A 14,059-nucleotide genomic window follows, 5' to 3' on the forward strand; every position below is an offset into this window, starting at 1 on the left:
ACTCTTCAATACCTCACTTTGTACTCCGAAGGTAATCTGGTGAGGTGAGGAGTAATGAGTTCTGATGGGAGCAGGTCTTCTCTTGCATCAGCTTCCTGTGATATTCACACATCTACATTTTTTTTTTATTTGGCATTAGACAATATGTCTCATACAAATAATATATCACTGGATTAGTGCTTGATTGCTTAACATATTTAAGTTTTTTTAAATGTCAGGTAAATCAGTGTGATACCTGTGTAAATAATCTATCATTATTGCATTAACATCATGGACCTGAGCATTGTATGAGAGCCATAGGAAAATGCTGTAAAACTGAAACACAGTTTTAAAATCCCTTGTGGAGGGTACCTGGAACTAAAAGGAAAAAGGCATTCAGGTCAGGTTTCAGGTTCAAAACTGACAAGAGACTACGTTCACCATCTGCTGGCATTTAGGCGATGGATTGCCTAATTAAATTAAAAAGAAGACAAAAAAACGTTGATGTCAGGTATTTCGAGCTCAGTGTAAGTCTATAGGTAATTAAATCCTCTCACCACAATTTTCTTGCTGGGTGTACTCTGAATCTCCTGAATGTTCTTTTTTAGACAAGCAGGTATAAAAGTGCAGCAGATGATGGTGTTTCATATGTTATTGTCTCTTAGCAGGGTTTTGCGCTTAAAAGATAACTGTTAACAGGGCATCACGAAGCAGCTGTTTTCATTAAAATGGTATTCAAATATGAGTCTAATAGCTTCAAGAGCCTCTTCAGGAAAAAGAAAAAAGAGTGCCTCATAATTTAAGGTTAGGTTTACAAAAAGAGTGCTGAAAGTTGGATGTATGCACCTTTGTGTTGCAGTTATAAACTGTATTCCAAGTACAGTATGTTTCTACTAGGAAAATTACATTTGTTTAGATAGGGATTGATAAAATGAGTTTCTAAGTCAATATATTAACCACTTGTACTGTTTTACAGCTTGTGTCATGGACAATGTCAACACCATTTATTACTTTTTAACCAGTATATTTTGTTTTACAAATATGTTATACAAAGTTATGATATTGTTAAAAAAAATGCAGTCCTGCCACACCGGATTTAAAAAAAAATAATGCCATGTAGGTTTATAACATATACAGTTATTTAAACCTTCAAATGAGATTAAAAAAATATTTTAAAAATATTACTATTATTTGTTTGTTCTATAGGGGTAGTAGATATTCAAATTTATTGAAAATCTTTAAAAATTAATAGCTCAATACATCCAAGTTCAAAGCTGTAAAAATGGTTCTTGAAACTAGTAGGCACGTGCATTTACAATTACAATTAACTTTGTTTCTGAAATTGTCTACACTCGCTCCATGTCATCCATTGATAACCTTTGACCCCTCTATCCATTCCTCAGGTCGCCCCATTCCACCCACTCCTGCATCAAGCCTCCTCCCTCCTGCCCCTGCTCCTCCCACTGGCTCCCATCACCCTTCACCTGGTGGCGTTAGAGATTGTCAGATGCCGTTGCTAGAAAGCAACGCTTCCCACCCCATCCTGGAGTCCAACCCTGACGACGAGTACTCCCCTAACACATACCTGCTGAGAACGTGTGCTGGCCAGCCACAGCCCCCCAATCCTGGTAAGAAAACAAGAACTCTCCAGTACCTTTCATGTCGGGATATCTGATTTTAAGGCAAAGTTCGTAGCTACTGTATGGGCCGGTGTCTATTAAAGTATCTCAACAACTGACTGAGTGTGATGCTTGGTAGAACCAGAGTACAGAGCAGCCATTTCTATATCTGTATCTACAGTGTGTACTGTATCTGTCTAAGTGTTTATCTGTCTGTCATTCAACCATCCATCTTTCCATCCTTCCAGTGCAGCTACTCACTGAGGTGCAAGAGTCTTATATTTTTCATTGTTTTACTCTTTTGGTTCAAATTTTCCTTGGTTCAAATTTTCCTGAAAGCAATTCCATAGTGATGTTTTAGGTTTTTTATGATACCAGTATATCCTCTTAGATCTTTATTTTGTAATTCAAAAAGTGGCCTTTTATGTTTTTGGATGTGTAGAGAGGAATAATGATATTAGTGATGATTGAACTTGTAAATGATTGACAAATGTGATAGATTAACTGCCGCTACACTACAGTATATAGACTATGCAGCTCTACGGCAGATAAACAGTATGTAGTTTATCTTGGTTTCTTCTCACTCGAACAAGGTTGTACTATTAATCGTCAAAGGTGTTTTAACAACTTCTGGGGGCATTGAGTATACAGTATGTATGCTCTTAACTGTTGATTATTTTGCACAGCAGTGTATATAGGTAAAATATTTGTTTTTTTTTCTGAAGAAAACAGGTGGCAATTCCACTTATATTGGAAATCAAGGTCCACATTAATTTTATTTTAATATTTCCTTTCAGAAAAAAAAATCTGTTCTGGGAAAAAAGAAAAAATGTAATTAATGTATAAATATATTCTAAAACGTAATTTATTTTGTAAGATTATTGGTAGGTTTTTTTCCCAAGGAGAAAAAATACATTAGGACAAACTTAAGTATTTAACAAAACCTGAAAGAGACCTGAAATTAACTTTTTAAAATACAGGCTTTTACATTTTTGACGTGCCGAACAATTTCCACTAATGACTGCTTGTAGTAAACTGCTTTGTTAGTCTCCACTTAATTTAAACCGAAAGGCACAACATGTCTTGATTGGATAGCCGTAGTTAGCTGAGGATTATTTAGGCCTAACAACAAGTGTGTTTCTGAATAAAAACCCTTTGAAGTTTTCAAGTGACTTTTTTTTGGAATAATTTTCAGTAATGTGTTTTTTTTTTATGATGAATGCCACCATTATTGTGTCTTTCAAATGGGAACATTGCATTTGTCCTTGAATAGCAATTGACAAATGATCAGCTCTCTGAAGATTAATTAATACCTTGAGAAAGTACTTTTTAAAAGCAGTAATGTTACATTAAGTGTATTTGAAAAATGAATCATGGATAATAGACTGTGCCTGGAAAAGTTTAATATATTTTCTCTTCATGAAAAATCTGAAAATATTCTGTTACAAATAAAGTTGCAAGAGATTCAAATACATTTAGAACAAATGAGTAGAAAGTGGTACTCACTATCATTTACCTACTGTACTGTATGAGTAAGGGATATTTCCTCATTCAGGAATGAGGCAGCACTGCTGTTTTGCAATATTTTTTCATGGATATTCCCGTTTCAGTTTAACTGTAAATGTTGCTTTTCACTCAAACCTCTTTGTTCTTCTCTGAACACATCAGCTTTGTTCTGGTTGAAGTATCTGTAGCGAAGCCTAAACTTTAAATATACCTCAAAGTCATCCAAACAGAGAGAGAGTCCTGTCTTCCAGATCCTTCTGTATTTCATATTTTCCACTAAATTGTCCTAGCTCAAAGCCTTTTTTATAGGCAGAAGCATAATAATTTTTCTCTGTCTTTGTGAAAATCCCTTGAATGTCTTTGAGGCAATGCGGTCTTGGGAAGATGGAGCACACAGGTTTGTTGCATTAATTCAGATCAGAAGTAAAGGTGGCCTTCTTCCATGGAATAATATTACTGTATGTCTCAAAAACGAGCCTCCTCAGAACTATACTGCTCACCCCAATTTGGTCCAGCTTTTACTTAAAATATATGTGATAAGGTGGCTTTACTTAAATGATTATAGACAAAATGGGCAACAGTTTCAAATGTTGTATTTTTGTACATAAGATAAACAATAGTAGAATTTGTTATGTGAAGCACAATTGCATAGATTCTTCTAACAAATTAATTATTACAATTTATCATTTTGGAGAACAGACAATTTGTTAATTTATTAATTGATTTTATTTTATCTGAAATATTATTGGCTTTAATATTCTAGCCGTGCAGATATGCATTGATATCAATGCAACAGCAGTCAATCAATTCAGTCAATCTTCAGCATGTACTGTATTTTGAAAAAAAGTATAAAAGTAGTCTCCTGACTCCATTTCATGACCTTTCATGGATATCTTACTGTACTATACTGAAAGAGATCACCTACGATACACTGTTGTACTTTGATTGCTATGGTGAGATTAAAGTAATATAAGGAAACCTAAGCCAGCTTTAAACAGACAGTTTCTATGCATGTGTTAGATACATTTGATTGTGTTATCTAATGAATGTTACAGTATTCTGGGTAGAATTTTGCACACCTTACCCTTTCTTCTGTTTGGTGTATTTAACAAAAGGAAAACCATGAAATGCAATGCATTGTTAATGCTGCAAAGGCCTTTAATCTGCTATAAATCTTTATTAAAGCTCATCAAGGCTTTAAGTTCGAGAGCAATGTGATTATAGCCCTCTTAAAATGACATTACATCATTGGAGTAATTGGTTTACCATTTGGTAAAGCAACATCAATCATAACTAGAGTAACCACGCAGTAAATGAATTCAACCTTTCCAGTGCAGAGACTGACACTGTAATTGCTCAAAAAACAACCTTGAAATGAAATTGGAAATTGCAGTGTCTCTCAATGTGATGTTAACCTAATGGATTTATTTTTATACTCAATACATGATTTGCATTGCTTGATGAATCTTGAATAACAATGTTGTATACACTCATAACTTTTTTCAATTTTTTTTTCATTTCTCATTTACCACTAACGGTAAGACATGGATCTTATTTTCTTTCCTGCAAGGCTCGTAAACCTATCAAGGACTCATTTTAAGTGCTTCTTTGCTGTGTATTGAATTTGGCAAGTGAACATTTTGTAATGAGGCTATCACAGTGGTGGTAGGAAAGAAAGTTTGCAACAGAGAAGAAGCTCCACTTATAGCTGTGCTCACTATCCTATTTTTTCAGTGAATGAAAATGCAGAATCACTGGGCTGTAATGATGAGATCTTTTTCAAAGCTGAGCTGCATGCACAATGCTGCCATGCACACATTCGTTTAACTGAACCAATATTACTGATAAGCAGATTGAAATGGTCTAGACCAATTAAAACCTTTTAGAAGATCATCATCACCATCACCATCCCAGAAAGTTTAAAATAAAAAATAATAAGCAGAGGATATTACACTCATTTGTGAATAATGTGGCATGTGTGGTGTCTATGATAGAAATGTTTTATACAGTGCTACTGTATACAGTGTAATGTATTCATTTTTTTGTTCTTCTAGAAAAAAAATGTGCACGAGTTTGCAGTAGATATATTGATTTTTTTCTTCCTTTTGGAAGATAACACTTATAAACCTACCAGCACACAACTGTATTATACACTTTCAGTTTATTTACTTTTCTGATGTTCTGAAGGATAAGATGATGGACCTTTCTATGTTTTTATATTTGGTGTCATGTTCTCTCTATGTGCTGCATGAAAAGTCACTTATGGGTGACAAGAAGACTGAGTCTTTCTAATGGGTGGAGAAACCAGTAGTTTCACACAAAATCAAACTTAATGAAAAATCCCAAAGAACCTGGAATGTGAATATATATTTTTGAGCTATTTTGGGGGTCTTATTTGTGTGGTTTGCTTGCTAACTGGCTGCTGTATTTTAAAGAAACCAGAACAGCGAGAGTCATTGAAAATACTGTTGATATGTCACTCTGCAAAGATTTCTTTTTCATAACAACAGACAGCCATGGAGTATTTCCCCATGCATACCTTCAGTGAACATGCAGTGCCATTCACAGTCTGTTGAAACTGCATTTCAATCTGTTCCGTTTGATTAAATTTCCCTTCAGAAGTGGTAGTATTTGGCTCCCCAGGTTTTTTTTGGTGACCTTTTCCCTCTACCTGGGGTTTTTATTTCTTTAGGGCTTTTCTTTCCACACTAAATTCACTATCCAACTCCATATGTCATACAGTGGTTTTCTTTTAGGTGATACCTTTTATCTCAGCTTAACATCCTTTAACACTTTCCATACTGGGATTAGTCACAAGATAAAAGTGGCAGAAATAGCTTTCCCAAGTGAGCAAGGCTAATTCTGTAATATTGGTTAAATTTCTTGCTGAACTTTTACCTCTGGGAACCTTTGCTGACAGCTTCTGTGAGAAACTGATTTAAATGTTGATGCTCTAGCAGAATGTTTAGGCTCTGCTAGAATAAAAACAATGGCTAAAAAGTATTTAAAGGATTCCCATACATTTATTGATTGTCTTTTACCAGTTTACCATAGCTATTAAAGCAGTTATACATAGCTAGTATACCATAGCTATTAAATGTACAGATTATCCTCATCAGTTTCTTCTTAACATTCATTTGCTTTTAAATTCTTGAAATAGTAGTAAATGGGATGAAAAATGCTTTTTGTAGTGTCTCCAGCATTGACTAACAAGGGAAGTTTTAGCCTTAGATTATTAGAAGAATAAAAACCTAATGTTTGCATAATAATTGCATAATTGCATAAGAAAGCACAGTTCTGCTTAAACTGTTAATATCTCTATGGCTTCTAATCCCTAGAATTTCATAAAGTGATGCAAAATGTAAAGTACCCCACCACTTGTATCTCCACAATATGTACTATAGCCATCTCTATCCAACTATGTCATCTAGTCCTATTGTCTATTATGAGATTATAGGAATGTCTTGGCTTGACTTTATCAATCTTCTCACTCTGCTTAAATATTCTTAGAGACTCCTCAACATATCCATTCAATTAACGCTGGCTGAAAGGAGTTTCGGCAGGGCATACAATATTGTAATAGTTTACTTTCCTTTTCCAGAACAGCAGTTTGGGAGAATTCTAGAATTCTATGTGTATTTCTAAGGACTTCTAAGCTTCTGTATGATGATTTTACATTTAAGCTTTCAGTTTTACACTACATTTTACTTTTCCATTCTAGCACTAACTAGCTAAAGAATGGCACAAATAACATTGCAAGATGATACACCAGAGAGTATCATGAAGCTAAACCACTAATGTATTTTTGCTTTTTTTTCCTGTCACTGCCACATACATGAGCCTAGCATTTATAGACAGCATATGCCAAGCTGGACACTTTGCTACTGATTAATTTATAGGAAGGTAATTTTTAAGGCAAATGTTAGAATTAGCTTAGAATGTGTGGCAATGCAAAATTGATGGCTGTTGCTGTAAAATTAATGATAGCTTGGGATGTTACAAATCCCCAAAAGGTACTGTATTTCTAGTTGTATGCATTTTCCTCAATAACCTGGCTCTGCGTAATCCAGAGACTTTGGGATCTCTGTTTTGTGAACGCTCCACCATCTTATAGATATGACAATAAAGACAGCAGTACAGGTGCAGAAAATATTTTGAAATACGTTATAGGTAGAATCAGTTTGAACAAAACATAGGCATTGGAAAAATAATAACATTTTGTCTGGAAGTTCTAATTGAAATATTTTTTTTCTTTTAAGTATCATTCAAGACTCCTTTTTGGTGATTTGGAATACCCCATCTTGTTAATTATTTTGTCTCCAAGGTAGAACTGTTAGCAAGAAGTAATACTCTTTGAGTTGCAAATCCTGTTTAGGCACATTTTTTTAATATAAAATGAAATTTTTGCATGTTTGTGAATTGGAGAAATGGAAAAGCCAAGCGTAAAAATCAGGACCGCAGTGAAAGAAGATACACAGAAATGCATATTGAGTTCTTTGCCTTTTTTTCCTCTTATTTAAATTTCACCAAGGTCTATCCTTTCCCTTTTTTCAGCAGAGATGTCACAAAGAAAAATAATTGCAACACACTGAATAAATACAGAAGCCATTTTTTTTTTCATATTGCAAATATTTTGAAGCGTAATTATCATGAAAGGCAATTCAACTGGAGGGGCAAAGCACAAACACATTAGTCATTGTGAACTTGTTTCCCTCTCATGTAAAAGCCTGATGGAATTGGCTAAATTATACTTCCTGGAAGCTGAATTTCCTGCGCTGCAAAATAGAATAATTGTCCAAACTGCGTTAGAACCATTTCAGTACCTGTGAAGTGAATGTTGCTGTCATTGTACCCAAAAACTATTTTATAATTGAACAAGCTATTTGTTTTCACTTTTTTTTAATTAACTTAATATTAACTTTAAATTAATTAAAGGATATTTACCACCAGGCAAGAATCAATTCTGTGCTGTATTACCAAAGATGGAGAGACAGTAGGACTAAATGAATCCAGCTGAAAAAAAATACAACTGAATTGTTAAATCAAATATAAATCTTAAAAAATATATTTAAGTACTGTACTGTAAATATACCGTAAGTCCCCCCTCCTCCCTCCCCCCTGACCCATAAAATGCAGACATATTTCAGATTTAAACAATAACTCTGGCTTTGTGATTGAAGGTTTGTTAAAATATTCCATTTCATTAATGCGCAAAATGGCCAGAAAGATTCAGTGGTGAGCATTGCATTGTAAGATATGTCTGCACATGAATAAAGAAAGACACCTTTGGGGATAGATACATTTTGGATATTTTACAATAAAGTCAGCAAGAGCTTTTTAGATAGATTGACGAGATAAAAACCAGGGAAAAGCAGTAAACAGGGCGTATTGTATGTTTTAGAGTAAAACTGAACACCACTTCAGGGCAGTGAGGTTCTCAGCCTGCAGCAAACAGTGGGAGGCTTGTCTTTTTATAGAATTCAGAATGTGGGCTGCTGAACTTGAATACCCTCAACATCAAGGCTGATATGATGCATGTATTGACTACTGTCTGAAACAATGCTTTCTACTGTGAAAATGACCTATGGAATAGCTACTAAACCAGTTTTTGCCTATGTTCTTTTTGACACACTGGCACCATCTAACATTCCCAATCATACCCACCGCATGTGTCATCGCCTGTTTAGTTGCCTGAAGTGCTGCTGTCTTATTGACATTTCTCATTACAATCTCTATTCTATGCTTCAAACAAAATAGGACTATATTATTCACAATGTAAACGCAGACTCTTTTAAACAGAGCAAGTAATTGTCTAGATTGCTGACAAGGTGTTTGCTACTTTGTGAAATAGCTATTAAGTCTTTGTAGTGATTTTCAGCTCTTTCTTTATCACTAATAGATGTCAGTGTTGGTATTCTTGATTGTAATACTTAATTTCTTCACGTGTTCTCTCATTTTTTACATCATTGTTCTTTTTTCTTTCAGTTTGTAATGGATTTGACATTCCGATTATGCACGGTCTGTTATGTAATATTATGACATATCATACTTTCATGCTATTTGCTGTGAGGTTTCTGCATGTTATAAAATATGGTTTAAAAAAATACATAATCTTTTACACATTTATTATGCACTGGATATGTTCATGCTGTAACTGTGAAATAACATTTAAAATGAAATCGTGAGCAGTGCTTGATCAGTAGTTTGCGTATATTTGGCCCTGAAAAATGTTCCAAAATATGTAACAAATAACTAAAATGTACAAGTCTATACATTAGCCAAGCAAATGCAGCATCTGGATGAAGCCTGCTCATAAGAGCTCAGCACTCAAGTGCCATGTCTATACATTATTTATATTGGTTCTACTATTTTTATCTCTTTATACATTTTGGTGCATTTACCCTCATGGAAATGAAAAGAATGATGCTCTGAATATTTTATTGACTTTCTATGTAAGAAAGATTTTGTGTAATAAGAAAGAAAGATTTGTCTGTGTTAAAATACTAAATATTATATTTACAAAATCGGATTTTAATAATTCACAATAAATACAATGTATTTTGTATTTATGTAATTAAAACTTTAAAGAATTTAAATTTAAAGAATCATCTTACAGTATGTTTTCAAATGAACAGTTATTTACTTTTTAAATTATAATTGACTTAATTAGAGAAGATAACTAGTTTTAGAGGAAATTCTGTGTCCTGAATATTTAAAGGCTTCCACCATTTGCTTTTCCCCAGATCCAAGACATTTTACCTTCGCTTAAGTTTAGTATCTTTTAACACCCTCCCATTAAAAAAGTAAAGGAAGATAATAATTAAGGACTTGTCAAAATTGCCTTATTTTGCCTTATTAATACTAGAGTTTGGCTATGTGTAGACATAAATCAAGACATTTTAAATTTCCAAATACACAAACTGAATGAGAGCAGGTTATTCATCTCACTTAGTTTTGCTAGAAGCCAAAAAAGGAGCCACTTTCTTACACATTATGTTGAGGGGGACTTAAAGCTACCCAGCCATGTTGTTGATGATATTCTGGCATCTTACAAAAAATGGCTGGATAAGATCATTAGATCAAATAGCTACTAGAAATAGGGGCCAAATAGTTGAATTTCTTTTAATTGTCTAATGTTCTACATACTGTAGATATATGCTAGTCTAACCAAATGGACACTTTTACTTTATGAAATGATTAATACCGCATGCTAGGTTTAAAAAAACTGTAAAAAACACATTGGCATATGTTTTCTAAAAGAGCTTAACCCAGTTTAGGAGTTTGAATGTTATAACCTGTTCATTTCTTGTATAATTTTATTGGTTTTTAGTGTTTATCAGTAGAATTTTAATTTTTTTGAATCCCATACCATTACAGTGTTAAGTCTTTGTCTTTCACAGTACAGTATATTCAAGTACCTTTTATTTTGACTATTCAACTATTTTCTATTCAGCTCAGTTCGATGTCCATTTTGTAGGAAAAGTTGTATAACCAAGTAGCTAAGTAGTTTTACTCTAACAATCTTGGATCATTTCTCAACAGCCCTTGCCTTTATTCGGAAGACAACTCAATGTGAGTATGCTTATCCCTGTTAACTGTAGTTGGTTTAGATTTGACTCTCAGAAATCAATCCCTTACAGAGTGGTGAAGATGTGTGGTGTGTTTGTGCGGTACAGTGCCTGTTTTTCCTCCATCTGTGACAGTGGTTTGGCCCTCTTTGTAAATTGTATATATATTTATTCTAGTGTAATACTGAAGGTGTGTCATAGTGGAAAATGTGGAGTGAAGTGTATGGTATTTGTGGCCTAGGCATTCCAGGGTCACACGTGCTGTGTTACAGTACAGATGAGGACAAAATGAAAAATCTATGAAAAAAACAGGGGTGGTTCTGTTTGGTTTCTTTTTGTTTGTGAGCAAACTTTTGACAGAGATTTGGACTTCTATATTTTTTTTCGCACAAAGTAATATGCTTGTTTAAATATGGTAGAATTAGATTTCCAAAATCACAGAACAGTTCGATAGAATATTACGCTAGTAGTTGAATCTGTTAAGTTATTTTCATGTGAACTAGATGATGAGAGTATCCTAACTGACTTAATTGACTGCCAGTAGCAAGCATTATATTAAAGGTATCAAAGATGCAAATTGACATCTGCTGTGTGTCCTGCTAACAAACCATACTGAAGGTATTAATGCAATGTACTGTTAAAAAGATATAAAGACCACTGGGTATTACATTTTCTTACCAAAAAACCCTGTAAGGATTGTAATAACGATTTCTTCTGTGTGCCAGGAGTAAGATGCTCCCGGCCTGTTGAAGAAGCAAAGTTTACTGATGGTTTCAATAGACAAATGAACTTGCTTTCCCTCCGGGAAATGTAAACTTGCTGGGCTGGAAATAAGGACTGCCTCTGTGAGGAAGCTGAGTGGAAGAATGTGGCAAACACACGCCTGAAAATCGTATTTTGGCTCCACAATTGAAAATGATTGTGAAATGCTGCCATTTAAGATCTCCTGGGATCCACCCCACACACACAACACAGCCTCTTAGCCCATTTTCTGTAGCGATCAGTGTTCGGTACCATATGCCCTATCAGTTTGCAGTTCACTGATCAAGTTTCTGCCATGCACCACCATAAGCTTTTATTCACAATAAAATGGGTTCAATTGCTGTTTTCTAATTACCCTATTTCATTTATTTTTAAGCAGACTGAGTCCTACTAAAATCACAATTTCTATTACCTCCTACTGTCTTGGGGCTGCTCCCATTACATTTAGATTGTATCTTTTATCATTCCAAATTGACATTTATGCTTTTACTTCTATTGTTTCCCAAGGTTCTCACAGCTAGCATTGGACAATTTATTTTAATTTATGTCATTCCTCTTATCTCCCCCGATGCTGAGGTGCAGTAATCTCAGAACGGTACTCGCCCACAAAACAAGTTGTTGGGAGATGTCATGTGGCGTTTCATTCTATACCAAATTGTCTCGAAACTGTAATTGCTTTCTGTGCCTTTTTTTTTTACTGGAAGGGGGTGATGCTTTGGTGGATGAACAGTTCAAAAATATTTGTCAGATATAAAGCAATTACTGAAGGTTTTGAGTAAAGATTCTCATTTGGATGGAGGAAAAGAATGTCTCCTTTTTCTAAAGATACTACTATTACCAGCCAGGGAAGGTATATGGAGATCACACTGAAACCTTGATGCACCACAGGGTGCAGATTGTTTTCTGTGAATTATTTTTTTCTAATGGTCCATACATCCCTTTTGGGATGAAAAGGGATTTGTAGATTCACAGGGAGTAATCCGAACAGCTGCTACTGAACAAGCTTTCACGTAATTTTGGGTTTTACCACTTGAATATTAGTTTCACAGAGGTTAAAAGACAGTTGCCACATTCCTTCCTTTAGCATTCCAGAAAGCTCCTTATTCATCTTAATTGTTGTGACAACCCATAACCTCTTCTGGAAGCATAAAACACAATACAGGACTGTACCCTGGACAGGATTGCAGTCTATCAGGCACATACTGTACACATATGAGCACATATACAGTAACACATACAGACAAGTGCAACAAATTAGAGGTCCCACTTACCCAGCATGTCTTTGGATTTTAAGAGGAAACAGAGTGTCTGGGAAAAACATGCAAACTCCACAAAGTGGGCACCCCAATCTGCAATCAATCCTAAAACCAGAGCTGTGAGGCAGCAGCATTAATAGCCATACTGTACCACCACGTCAGCCTGGATTTCACATTTCTTGACTAAATTAACCATATAAAACCTTTGAAAGATCTCAAAAATGTAAGTAAGCTTTAAGTTCATTACATTAGTTTGCACTTCTAAGTTAAACAAAAAGACCAAAATATACTTATAAGCTTCAACACTGAAACATCATTCAAAAAGAACCAAAACTTGTCATCTGATAATGTGACTACAGATCGCATAGCAGGCTTATTTTATACAACTGCAGTACATTTTAAAATGACACTTCATATTTGAATCCCCCTTACCCTCTTATACACATCGAATCATATCCTCTGTGGGTTAAAAAGGTGCTTAGCACAGATCTTCACGGCTTAAATGCTCAAAAGACAAGTTAGTTTAATTCTCCATAGTAGACAAGCAAAAAATAAACGTATCGCATTTTTTAATAGTTATGTTTCGGAAAGAAAAGAAGATTCTCACTGTATGAAACTGTTAGTCTTTAAACATTTGCTGCCCAAAGTTACGTTGATTTAAGATTAACAATATGTAAAACATACCAGGTTTTGAGCTTTGCATAAGTATCTAATTTAAGATACCTGCTCTAAGAGACATCAGTGTTTAAAACAAACCTAGATAAGATCAGCAAGTGAAGTAATTCAGATCATGGTCTAATTTCATTAAAATGCTAGACAGTGCTGAGTAGATTCCTGCTTGAAAAATTCTGGGGTTTTCAAAGCATATGGGATTTTTTGGAGGGATGTGCTAAACCTGTCACATCACAGAGATTGCAAGGGGAATATAGTTCTAATTTCAGCAACTACATGACTAAATAAATGTTTTAATTGGGGATATTCACAACACATGAAACAGATAACTGATTCTGTTGCATCATTCAAGCACAAAGTGTTGTTTTAAAAAAAAACAACCAAATATGTCTGGACTATTTGCTAGTTAAAAAATACCATACAGACAGATACAGTATGTTAATCTTGTTCAAATCTAATGTTAAAAAAATGAACTTCATACATTGTACAGTATTCACTTTTTTCCAATAATGTCCAATAAATTAATTACTTTACAAATGTTGTATGCACATTTTAAAATAGAATATTTAAATTAAAACTTAAATTATGAAACCAAACTCTTTTCATGGGTGAAAGAAGTTAAAAGTGAGAACAAAATGCAAAGAAAACTCAAAAACTACAAATACTGTATATTAATTGAAATATTCACCCCTTTTGC

General features: G+C 34.3%; 1 protein-coding gene across 10 annotated transcripts in view; it reads left to right on the top strand.

The window, feature by feature from the left end:
- The window catches only part of LOC148650471 (teneurin-2-like), a 413,744-nt gene that overhangs the window by 250,373 nt on the left and 149,312 nt on the right, over positions 1-14,059 (top strand). For 5 of the 10 annotated variants that reach the window (XM_088604296.1, XM_088604299.1, XM_088604300.1 and 2 more), the window contains 2 exons: positions 1,383-1,607; positions 10,647-10,676. The exons of 1 other annotated variant lie outside the window; for it this stretch is intronic. In XM_088604296.1, coding sequence (XP_088460422.1) covers positions 1,383-1,607; positions 10,647-10,676 — 255 coding nt within the window. The remainder of the gene's footprint in view (positions 1-1,382; positions 1,608-10,646; positions 10,677-14,059) is intronic. 4 more of the 10 variants (XM_088604298.1, XM_088604301.1, XM_088604302.1 and 1 more) reach the window with 2 other exon arrangements.

The sequence above is a fragment of the Lepisosteus platostomus genome, chromosome 13, assembly GCF_059453375.1.
Source record: "Lepisosteus platostomus isolate fLepPlt1 chromosome 13, fLepPlt1.hap1, whole genome shotgun sequence".
In the NCBI taxonomy this organism is placed as follows: Eukaryota; Metazoa; Chordata; class Actinopteri; order Semionotiformes; family Lepisosteidae; genus Lepisosteus; species Lepisosteus platostomus.